The sequence below is a fragment of the Arabidopsis lyrata genome (genome assembly GCF_000004255.2).
Source record: "Arabidopsis lyrata subsp. lyrata unplaced genomic scaffold ARALYscaffold_4, whole genome shotgun sequence".
Lineage (NCBI taxonomy): Eukaryota > Viridiplantae > Streptophyta > Magnoliopsida > Brassicales > Brassicaceae > Arabidopsis > Arabidopsis lyrata.
The window spans coordinates 2,098,874-2,111,682 of record NW_003302552.1 but is presented as its reverse complement, the minus strand read 5'-3'; the positions used below and the strand labels follow the sequence as shown (position 1 = coordinate 2,111,682).

General features: G+C 31.4%; 1 protein-coding gene across 1 annotated transcript; it reads left to right on the top strand.

The window, feature by feature from the left end:
- Positions 1 to 4,931: 4,931 nt before the first annotated feature.
- On the top strand, positions 4,932 to 6,251 carry LOC9316595 (heterodimeric geranylgeranyl pyrophosphate synthase large subunit 2). Its single transcript, XM_002880482.2, has one exon. The coding sequence runs from the start codon at positions 5,004 to 5,006 to the stop codon at positions 6,120 to 6,122; it is 1,119 nt and encodes a 372-aa protein (XP_002880528.1). The 5' UTR covers positions 4,932 to 5,003; the 3' UTR covers positions 6,123 to 6,251.
- Positions 6,252 to 12,809: the final 6,558 nt, after the last annotated feature.

The window sequence follows — 12,809 nt, the reverse complement described above, 5'->3', positions numbered from 1 at the left end:
TATTTTAATTGTTATAGAGTTCAAATATTATAAACTTTTTATAGAATTTAAATATTATAAATACTCTAAACCTTTTACAAACTATTTATAATGTTTAAACTTCTTATAAATTCTTATAAAGTTCAGATATTTATATTTGTAACTTCATAAAAGTTTTAGTTTTATAAATATTTAAAATGTTATATAAAGTTGAATTTTATAAAATGTTTAAATAATTATAATATTTAACTTTTAATAAAGTTTAAATATTTATAATATCTTGAAACTTTTAAAAAGTTTCAATTCTTTAAAATAAAGAACCGAAGTAAACGATAACAATTTTAATTTTGGACACCTGATAAATGAATATTTTTGCTCATTTATATTCAGAATCATTTTGGTCTTATTTATAGTATGACTCTGAACAATTGCCCAATTTTTTACATTGTACACATATTTTTTCTTCATTGATTGAGTAATATATGTCCGTTTTAAAATTTTTGAATCATATTATATGGAGAAAAAATATATTACTTTATTTTTATATGTATTTTATATAAATTCAAAATAGATTGAATATAAGATCATATAAAAGTGAAAGAATATTTATATATTAATGTTTAAATTAGGTAGGTAGATTTTAGGAAATTAGCAATTAATCGAATTTAGAAATAAAATCAATTTGTTACCACATTTGGAAATCACAGTTTCTAAAAAATTGTTTTGAAAATAATTTGTAATATTAATTAATAGATAAACATTTATGACAATGGCATTCTCTTGTAAATAAGTGCCAACTCAAAGATTTATTTCATATTTGTACTTCGAAAATGTATATATAGATTAATATTAAAAGTTTTTTAAAATTGAAAAATTGTTAATTTCAAATTTAAAAAATTAATTTTATTTTTTTCATTATTTTAAAATATTAAAAACAGACCCGCGGGCTGGTCCACTAATCCGTTAGGCTTAGCGGGATGGGCCTGCACATATCATTTTTGTCCGCGGTCCTAACGGACCGGCCCGTCGCGGTCTCACAAACTTAAATGCCCATCGCGAGCCGACCCAGATGGACGCGGACCGACCCGTCTGACACCTCTACAAATGCTTATATCTTTTAAGAGAGTTACCATTATTTCGGACGATAAATCTTCCTTTCGAAGGATCTTGAAGAAAACGAAACGGCTAGTTTTAGAGCGGTTTGCTAGTTTTAGTGATATCTGAATCATTACTCTTTTGTTTTTGTATAAAAAACAAAAGGGAGGTATTATTACCTCACTACTCTTACAAATTTGGCTTAAAGCCAATTTTAATTAAAAAGAAAAAGAAAAAAAAACATGCATTGGTTGAAAATCTATCCATAGTTAATGCATGACGTGTATGTTATTTTTAATGAAAATGTGATGTAACAGAAGTTGGAATTTCTATGATACTTGTTTTTTTTTTTGGTTAATACTTAATTTCTTACTACTATATTATTCAAAATTTAATTTAAAAGCTAGTCACTAACTAGGATGAAGGATCCAACCTTAGATATTTTAGTAAATTTGCTTACCAGTTAGGGATTTATTGAACGTAGGAATTTTATCAAAGTTGAAGAAACAAAATATTATATATATATATATATAGTGTTATTCATGTAAGTATTTCATAGAATTTATTGTTATTCAGGTTATTGATTTTAAAATTCTATTATATGCTAATGTTATTCAATGTTATGATGGTTTTTGATAGTAATGACATTTGCTTGGAATTTAAGGGAGCTAAGTTTTGTTTTGCCTTCATCATTTGCACTCTGAAGAAATGGTTGACTGATATTTTATTGAGCTTGACGTTTTGGAGATAATAAGTTAAAAATGAATTTTATCATAACTAGCACACTTAGTTTGAAACTTTTCTTGAATGCCACAATTGAAAACTCTTTCTGAAAATATCATAAATGTGTTTTAGCATGTGACAAGTGGACTATTATGCCCTTGCACAAAAGAGTTGGGAATTCAATTAATTTTGGAAGGTTTATAGGTTGATGTGATGTTAAAAACTCTTTGGAAAAGATGTGATGTTAAAACTCTTTTTGAGTATATAGTTTCACATGTTTGATGTATATGGATATCTTATGAGAAAGAAAAAAAAGCATTTGGCATGAGCATTGGTGAGCCAAAGTTCCAAAAGGAAAAAGAAGTTGACATTCTGAAGGAAGTCTTACTGTTGTGATCCTTGTGGAGTGAAGAAATGAAATTATAGAGATCTGGATATTATATTCAAGGTATATACATTCATTTCAAAGACAATGCTCTTAGAAAAAAGGTGTATGTTCTATTAATGGTAAAACACATGAAAAATATGGGATGACGCAAAACCCAAATGCTGAGTTCTGAGTTAATATTCTGCGAATGTTAATGTATAATTTCAATGGTTTGAACCAAGAAGAATTTCTTTTCGTTTCATGTTTGGTGACGCAAGAAACAGTCACTAATAAGTTGACGATGTAGACATCGAGCCAAGCTAACAAAACTTTCTAAAGGTAACAAAGATCTTACTATTACATGTTTGTGAGTAAATTTGGTACGAAGCGATCCATTGGTAGCCTTTTCTTTATTAATTTGAGGATTATGTGGTTTTAAATTTCAAAGAACAGTTTGTAGAATTTGTTTTGTGTTTTCATATTTGAGAATTAATGTAACACAAATGTTTAGACATTTGAAAATAATTTTGTTTGCTTTATATTTGGTATGCTTTATTGAAGACCAAACATATATTATCAAAAGGGGATCTGTTCGACTGGCATAACAACACCAAACTGTGTAAACTACTTCAAAAGTTCATCTAATCGTTTGTGTTAAATGGAGTATTTTTAGGTTTATGGAATTTTTGGCCAAACTTGTCATTATCTGGTCTAGTGGCAAATTGTCTTGGGGAAGGAGTATAGACTTTTCTGTCCGAGTTTGATTCATATAGTCAAGGATTAACCTAATGAATAGTGGGTTGCCTCTCGCTATATCGGATCCTTGGATTAGTCGGATTTATCAGTGATGTCGGATGGTTGTATTAGTTTGGTCCTAATTAATAAAAAAAGTTTAATCTTACTTTTTTTAATCCGATAAAGTAAATAATAATAATAATAATAATAATTATGACGATAGGTTTGGGGTTAAGTAAGTTTAAAATGAGAGTTTTGGTTATAAGCCAAAAAAAATGGGGTATTTAAAAAAATATTAAAGTCGATACTAATTAAGAACTTAGGAAGAGGAATACAAATTTGTGGCTGAGATATGAAGGTATAGCCTTTTTAGGAATATCTTATTTTGTCAAACGAACAAAAAAAATCAGTTCTAATTCCAGAAAGAAAAAAATTGAACCGAATAAACCAAAAAAGAAATTACAAACTGAACTGAAAAAATTAAACTGCATGGTGTCTTATGTATTTTTGTTTCCAACAAAATTCGATAAATATATATATGTCTCCACCGTTGATGTGTTTCTTCGGCTCAAGAGCCTAGTACTTCATGAACATAAAGGTTTAAAAGGTAAAGCAGATTAAAACAAAATAGTAGGAGGGTTTGAATGCAATCAGCTTGAGAATACAAGCAATTGCAACAACAGGCTCCATAACAAAGCATCCCCACCACTCCACAAAGTATAATCAAGACGATTGATCGACTGATTCGTGACGCAATTCTCGCCAAACGAAAGCACAGAATTATGGTGACCTAATGTAAAGGTGGCTCACCTTTGAATGATCTATTCAAAATGTTCTTAGGTTCCTTGCTTTTCAGTTTTTTTTTTGGTAAGGAATAACTTTCATGGTTAAGCTCTCTTTGTAAATTTTACAAACCCTCTCAATTCCTTAGTGAAATTCAAATTCATATAAAAAAAATTCCGACTACAGTCGCAGTCTTTCATTGCAGATGCGTGATTCACAACAGATATGCTCATAAGTGAAAATCGTTATGGTAAGTCTGAATCGGGGGACTCTTAATTTGGACACTAAAGAATCAAATCCATATTCATAAAATAAAAATAAAGAAGACGTAAAGTTTTTTTTTTTTGGCTAAGAATGTAAATATTTTATTAAAAAATGAAAACAGTTTACGTTTACAATCCTGGATTATAGACCTAATTAAAGAGGACATAAAGTTGTATTAAGTTGAAGTAAATATTGCGTGTAAATGAAAATAAGTGCTTTTTAAAAAAATTAAACGAAACGTGCAGAGAAGATGAAGTAGTCTCTCACGAGGTCCATGTTTTTTGGGTTCTGCTTTCTTTTACGTAATTGAGGACATGAAGATTAGACGTCTTCCTTCTCTAATCGGCAACAACTAGGGAGTTGCGGGAAGATATCATCATCACCGTTTAGTCCGGTTTGGTTAATTAGAGGATTTGATTTCTGGAGTTTCTATTTCCGGTTTAAACCGGCTTTTTGTAACTCTTTTTCACAATCTAATGAAAAGAAATTAAAACCCAAGTTAACGTAGTAAATGATTAGTCGCCACTCGCCAACTAGTGACATAATTTCAATATCACATTCACCTAAACATAAACAAATAAAAATTAGTTAAGTAAGTAATGATACGAAACAAACATATTTTACGATGAAATCGTTAAAAAAAATTATTGACATATTTTTATCTCTAAATCAACCATTATTGAACACAATTTTTGATTTGCCAAGAAGTTTCAAACTTTTTGCCCCATCTCCTCATAAACTTTTGCCCCATATTTCCCACACGTAAATTTAGTTGTTTTTCCAACACCAAACTCGAATTCATGATCTTGGATCGCACTTCTTTTTGGAACCGAATCGAAAACCAACATTTTGTTAGTTTTAAACCGATATTAGAAAGTACAAACATTAAGTATAAACCAACCAAGATTACCAAGATCCCACGAAAAGCCGTTAAGTTTTTTTAATACATAATGAACATTAGTCACGTCATTATCAGTTGACACATATAATCTCCCTATAAATAAGACAAACAAGACAAATAACCCGAGAAGGAAGTTTTGATTTGATTAGATGAAACATGGAACCACAAACTCTTTTTCTCTATCTCTCACTTCTCATTCTCTCCCTAAACTTCTTCTTCACGAATCTTAAACCAAGGCTAGTCCGCCTCTTCCAGCCTTCTTTGGAATCTCGTGTCAAGACCGCCCTATTATCCCGAAAAGAAGTAGCCGAGTTTCTTGATTCTCCCATTGTAGAAGACGAAAAAGCGGAAGAAGAAGAAGAAGATATCGTTTCAAATGCCAACTTCACGTTTGAATTTGATCCATACATGATAAGCAAAGCCGAATCAGTGAACAAAGCTCTAGACGAAGCCATTCCAGTCGGAGAGCCACTCAAGATCCACGAAGCCATGCGTTACGCGATTCTTGCGGCTGGAAAACGTGTTAGGCCAATACTCTGTCTTGCTTCTTGCGAGCTAGTAGGCGGTCAAGAAAACGCCGCAATGCCTGCGGCTTGTGCGGTTGAGATGATCCACACGATGTCTCTAATCAAAGACGATTTGCCTTGTATGGACAACGATGATTTGCGTCGTGGAAAGCCCACGACGCATAAAGTCTACGGTGAGGGAGTTGCCATTCTCTCTGGTGGGGCTCTCTTGTCTCTTGCCTTCGAGCACATGACGACGGCTGAGATATCTTCGGAGAGAATGGTTTGGGCAGTGAGAGAATTGGCTAGGTCTATTGGTACAAGAGGTTTAGTCGCGGGACAAGCGATGGATATAAGCAGTGAAGGTTTGGACTTAAACGAAGTCGGATTAGAGCATTTGGAGTTTATCCATGTCCATAAAACCGCGGTTTTGTTGGAAACTGCCGCGGTTCTTGGAGCCATTATTGGTGGTGGATCTGATGAAGAGATTGAAAGTGTGAGAAAGTTTGCAAGGTGCATTGGATTGTTGTTTCAGGTGGTGGATGATATTTTGGACGAGACAAAGTCATCGGAAGAATTGGGAAAAACCGCCGGAAAAGATCAGCTCACCGGAAAGCTAACGTATCCGAAGTTGATGGGGTTGGAGAAATCGAAAGAATTTGTTAAGAGATTGACGAAAGATGCACGGCAACATCTTCAAGGGTTTAGTTCTGAAAAGGTTGCTCCTTTAGTAGCTCTTACTACTTTTATTGCTAATAGAAATAAGTGATTATTTGTTTTATTTGTGTGTGTTGGGTTTATATATACATGCTAAAGTAGTGTGTTCCCTTATTTTTAAGTGTAACCACATTTTAATATGTTTATTAAAGAATATTTAAAAATGTACATAATTTTATAACATGCATGTAAAGAAACTCAAACAAAAATATATTCCACTAAAAGAAACAAAACTACTACAATATAAGCTAGCTAGCTACGTATAAACTCATACAATTTTTTTAAGTGAAATAAAATGTCGAAAAATATATCTAAATCTAATATGTAAGTTGGAGACAAACTGAAAAAAGAGACTGTCATCTTCCAAGATGGTGATTCTTCTACCAAGCTATAGCAGAGGACGGTTTTATTTTGGAGGCTGATTAGATTCTCTCGTGTTATCAACATCTTTATGTGGTAACAAGTAAACAAAAGAGCCTTTTTCTACCAAAAATAAAATAAAAGGCCCATTCCAAATTTTAGAACAAGGCCAATATTCTGATTGTGTGTAAAGTCCTTGTGTGTATAGTGTAGCGCGTGAGATCAAGGTTTTACTGCGACACGCTCAAAAGAAAATTGTGTTTCAAGGATTTTTAAATGCTTTGGATTCTAGAGTAAAATGATGTAGCCATTGAACATGTTGAAATATTTTGTGTACACAAAAACTAGATTTTCTTTTAAGATTTTGAGTAATTAAAAACTCTTTGGTCAAGAATTAGTTATGGTTCAAGGTGTTTGACTTCTCCTCAGATTCTTTTATTAATCAGAAGAGCCATCGTTGACTTTGATAGCCTTAAAGAAGGGAACAATTTCGGATCCGCACGACTCTAGGGTTTTTTTCGAATCTTTTAGAGTTGTTCGTTGGTAAACCTCCCATTTGATGTACATAATCTCGCGCTTGCACTGTCCACTCCTTTCTCGTTGACAGTGCCGGCCCGAATATATGGACTGCCTAAAGCAAGCCATATAATTCATGCCCCAATGAAAAGAAAAAAATCATTTTAAAAGAATGCATAATGTGGGTTTTGAACCCCTGACTTGTTAGTAGAGAGAAACCAAGCTTAACCGTTAGACCTATTGAACAATTTTGTAAATGATGCCCCTAAATTTCTTTATAACATCTGATGCCCTAAAGCCCTAGCTTCATGAGCTTCTACCACGGGCCGGGCCTGCTCGTTGAGATGGTCATTGAAATTTGACCGTTTTGGCATGAATGAAAATTAACAAGAAAATGATGGTGTAAATCATAGAATATCCCAATCTTTATCACCATAATCATGTTTGTTACATAACCATCCATAATCCTAACTAAAGTAAAATCTTTTTACCACCAACCCAATGGCCGAGCCCATCTCTTTCGCCACTAGCTAGAGTTTAAATGTATAACACCAAACTTCTTTAAAAAATCAAGTTCGACAAGAATCTTCGTACATTAGATTTTAACGATCAATAATCCATTTGCTGTCTTTGTATGTGACCTAATGTCCTAAACATGTTCCCATTTTTATTTTGTTATTGATAAAATAGAAAGTAATTAATGGTGTACAATTAAATGGTTAATTGTATCCATCCTTTTTGGAGCTCCCGTGTCTTAAGGCGATGGTACAAGCAATGTGAAGCTTTGGATAGTGTCCTTAATTTCATATGTTATCTTTGCTTTTCATAATAACTTTTTTTTGTTATCCAAATAGTTTGTTACATTGTGATGTATATCATGACTATTAAAACAAATGCAATAAATTCGACTTATTAGAAACAAACAGATCGATTACTGTTTACGGTGTTGATGCTAGAAGCCAAGGGATATTCCCTTTCATAATATATATGTTGACAAAAATAACTTGTCTTATTATCTCATAAGAATATGCTTTTCTAACGCTATCTTGGATCGTAATTAATAAGAAGTTTGTTAGAGAAAAAAAGTAAATTAATAAAAAAGATAGTAATTTTACAGTTTGGTTTGGCGTTTTCTGTTTTGTTTTGTTTTTTTTTTCTTTTTTTGTTGAATAAAATGATTAAAAAAAAAAAAAACACCATAGACTGAATAATTACAGCAAACGAAAAATATTATGATCTAATCTAAAGTAGTAACCCAAAATAGTTCATTCCCTAACCCTAAGTAAAAGTATATACATTTACTATTTGTGTCGATACCTATATAAGTTTATCAAATTTGGAGTTTTAATAAAAGATAGAACACAAACTATCAACTAAAAATGGACGGAGGAAATGCTTTTGAAGACTATAGAACCATAAGAATCTTTAGTGGGAATCGGATTCCAACTTACCACCCAATTTCCGGATGGATTGGTGTTGTTCCTCTGTGCGTAGGACACCACCAAATAGTCAAAGCTCTTCTATGTGGAAACAGTTTTTAAAGTTTAGAGGCACAACCAAAAATATCCTCTTTTGTAATATTGGTAATGAAAAATCTTGCTCGTTTTGGTTTGATAATTGGACCTCTTTGGTGTGCTTTATTCTTTCTAAAAAGAAGTTGAGCATCAAAGTCTAGGTCTTCATTTAAACTCATCAGTGGCTCAGGCTAGAATAAGGGATTGATGGATATTTCGAGGTGCTCGCAGTCAAAATGCGGAACTCCTTTTATGCTGTCTCGCTGAAATTGAAACTGAAGAGGAGACAAGAGACAGTTTTCTTTAGGCTAGACTATATGGAAATCCCCAAGATCGGTTTAACTTCTCAGAACCCTAGAGACTATACAAGCCACCAAATCCGGTGGTCCATTGGTATAAATAAGTATGGTTTTCAAGTTCTATCCCCAAACACTCCTTCCTCATGTGGCTATGTTGTCTTGATAGAATGCCAACTCTATCTAGGCTAAGAAAGTGGGGAATTTTGGGGGATGATTCTTGTTTCCTATGTGAAATCTATTTTGAAACAAAAGATTTTGTAAGATGTCCATATAGTTATGATTTGTGGAGATGGTGCTTCTCCAAGATGCAATATCCTTTCACTGGATTAATATCAACACTTGGGAGCAATTTCTTGCTTGGCTTAAATTACCCATAAGCGATGCTCCAATGGACACGCTAAGGCTTATTGCGGCTCATGCAGCGGCCGCACTCCAGTTGAAGGTTTGTTCCCCTTACTTGATAGAGGAATCCGTAACATTTGTTCTTCTAGACAGTATACTCCAAAATTTCAGGACATGTTCCAAATGTGGCTTCGTGACTTTTCTCGCTAATTTTTCCTGTTTCTTCTAATAATGTTATTGTACCAGGCTTATTCACCTTGAAGTTCGTTGTCGTTGTAGGACTTTTAAATATAAACTATGTAATCTGTTACTAAATTATATAATACCAGAAATTTTAACAATAAAAGGACGGAAGCTCTTGATTCGTCGCATTATACTAGTGCAAAAGCGTATGGTGACCATTTTCTTAAGTACACTTGTTTTATTGATTTTGAAAGGTCACCAGGCCAAACGTAGTAAAATGTGTATAGATTAATTTGTTTTTCACGTATCATTAACAAGTTTTTGTTTGAAGTGGAGCAGTTATAAGAAAGTATGTTAGTAGCAAAAAATAAAAATAAATAAATAACAATAAGAGGAAGAATACACAGTTGCTCTATCCGGTTGAAAGATAATATTCTCTCCGTCTCACAAAGATATATTTTTTAGAAATTTCACATTTTTAAAGAAATAATGTATAATGACAATTTTAACCTTTAAAACTTTTAACATATTTTAAAGAGTATATTATTTATTGTTGTTTAATAAGGAAAAAATAGGTAAAATATTTTAAATTTGACATTGGAAACACAAAACTTCTATCTTTGTGGGACAAATTTTTATTCTAAAAAATTCATCTTTGTAGGACGGAGGGAATACAGTTTAAACCCATAGCAAACTACTACTTCGGTAGATAATAATCAAAATATATTTGTCGTGGTTGTAGCATCTTAGTAACGATAAACAAATTATTTTGAATAACTCATTCAAATTTTTTATGGGGAAATATAACCATGTAATAATTACTACAAGATTTAAAAAAAAAAAAAAAAAAGTCTAAATGAGATCAATACTTACAAAGTAGGAAACTAGACTACTTTTGCAACTAGTTAAAAGAATAGTTATGAAGATACTCTATTTTTGTTTTTAAAGTTTCCCAAAATATCTAAGAGCATCTCCAACACACCTCTATATTTACCTCTAAACTCTATTTTAGAGGTAAATCTACTCCAACTCACCTCTATTTTCACTTCTAAAATAGATATCTCTATTTTTTTCTCTATATATAGAGGTGAGAATAGAGAATCTCTATTTTTTTCCCTATAAATAGAGTTAAACCTTTTAGAGGAAAAAATAGAGAAACACATTGGAGTAAGAAATAGAGAAAACTTACTTCTATTATAGAGATAGAGCTAAAAATAAGGAAATACATTGGAGATGGTCTAAATCTAAATTTTGCACTCCCGCAGAAACTCCAATTTTTTTTTAAAGTAACTCTAAGAATTAAATCATAAATCTTGATCTCTTAAACTTAAATCGTTAAACCTACACTTATTAAAATGGTCTATTTTCTATATTTTGATAGATTCAACATATTCCTTTAATTGAGATTTTTAGATGTTTTAGTCAGTTAACCCATAACTTTAGCTTACCTCTTGCATAATAATACTTGCTGGATTTATATCATTTATCAGCATTGATTGGGTCTAATTATTTAAAGGTCAACAACTGCCACTTGCTGGCATGCATCACCATTAAGCCTTTAGTCAATGTTGATAATATAATCATAACTAAGTACTTCTTTAGACATAATTGACCACTTCTAGCTAATTAAGCGATTAACTTTTTAAACCACTACATGAATACCCACGCTACGCGTGGGTTTTTGTTTTAAAAATTGTTGAAAAAATATGATTATGGTTTTTGTTGCATTTTACGTTATTTTGTGTGTGTGTGTTATTATGTAATTAATAAAGTCATATCTATTTTCTATAGTTATAACTTTTATGATTAGATTCATCTTTGACTCGAAATATTAGTTCCACGTTTTTTATGTATAAATCTGATTATTTATATACCTACGATCCTAATCTTTCATTATCATGAATACATACAACAATAATATATGATATATTGATACAATGGTATATAATTATGTTACTTATATGGTTTGAAACTTGCCTAACTTAATTCTAAACAAACAATTCTTTGTTCCATTTACAGTACTTTCTCGTCATCTAGTACATCAACCACATCATGATATGCTAGTACTTTAAGTCAACACTTTAGATCTCTCTCCTTGCATACAACCATATAGGAGAGAGTCTCGTGTTTTTAAATTCTTAGTATGTCTAACGTCTCAAAGGATCACTAAATGAAAAAAATTGTGTGTCAATATTACCAACTTATCATAACGCAAAAAAATAAAAAGAGAGAATGCTATATTCACAAAACGTAACACGAAGATTTTTTAGCCATTATCGTGTAATGACCATCGATAAATTTTTTTTAATAATATAAGAAGAGTAGAATGAAAGTAGTGATTGATACATTAGTAAGATCTTTTACTTTATTTATTTTTAAAAAAAAATCAATTAAGAGTGAGATTAATGGAGAATTTAACACAACAAAAGACTTTGATTTTCTCTCAATTAATTTTGCTAATCTTTTTATTTAAATAATCTAAAATAACACATGTCATTTTCTTATGTGATGATGTGGCACTCATATGGAGAGAGTTGACCAACTTAGTATATGATTTGCTAATGTAATAAATTTAGATTTATTCTTTTTGCCAAACTTTTTGTCAAATTTGTGGACATTGCTTGTCAACTTCCAATAAGTTTGTAACTAGTGGCTGTAATACTGTGCACGTGTCAGTATATGACTTGTTTAGTACTCAAGAATTTTGCCAAATTGTTAATTATAACTCCCCAACAATCGGGAGACTACTTAATGCTTGAGGAACGTATGCGAAAAGTATAAACTACAAAAGTACAAATACCGATCATTAGTTCTAATAACGTTTCCTTTGAAATAAACACGTTACCTTTTTAGCCCAAAATTTTTTATTGCACTAGATAATATAATTTTGAAGCTTATTTGCAAAAACCATGTGATAAAAAAAAAATACTAGTAAGTAAAAATAGATGTTACACGTATTTTTATGTTTTGTACAAATAGCATGAGATTTCGATGTATTATATAACAACATGTTTAAAATTAATATAATTCAAAATATATATATATATATATATATAAATAAAAACTTCATTTACGAGTTTTCCCAAAGAACTATCCAGCATAATTAACCCAAGAAAATATGTACTTTTTTGTTTAGTGGAAACTAAAAGGAAAATTTTCTTTTATTAACACAATCGTTTATCTGATTGATATAAACTTTTTCAAAGATAGCAATAGTATCCCAAAAAGATATTCGTTTGGTTCACTTGGAAAACTAAAAACTTATTCAAAATTTTGATAGTTTTTATTTATTTATATTGTCTAGTTGTGTTTGTTATTCCATAATAAGAATGAAGACATATGGATGTCGGGTTACAGGAAGATCATGTGGAGCACAGGAGAGAGCTGTATGCGGGAAACTGCGAGACATTAAATGAAGATGATGTGGCGAACAGTGATTGGTGATTGGAAGTTTCCAGAATGTGATGCTCAAGTTATTCGGTGTATTGAAGATACAATCAAATCAAGGAAAGAAGATTTGGTGTG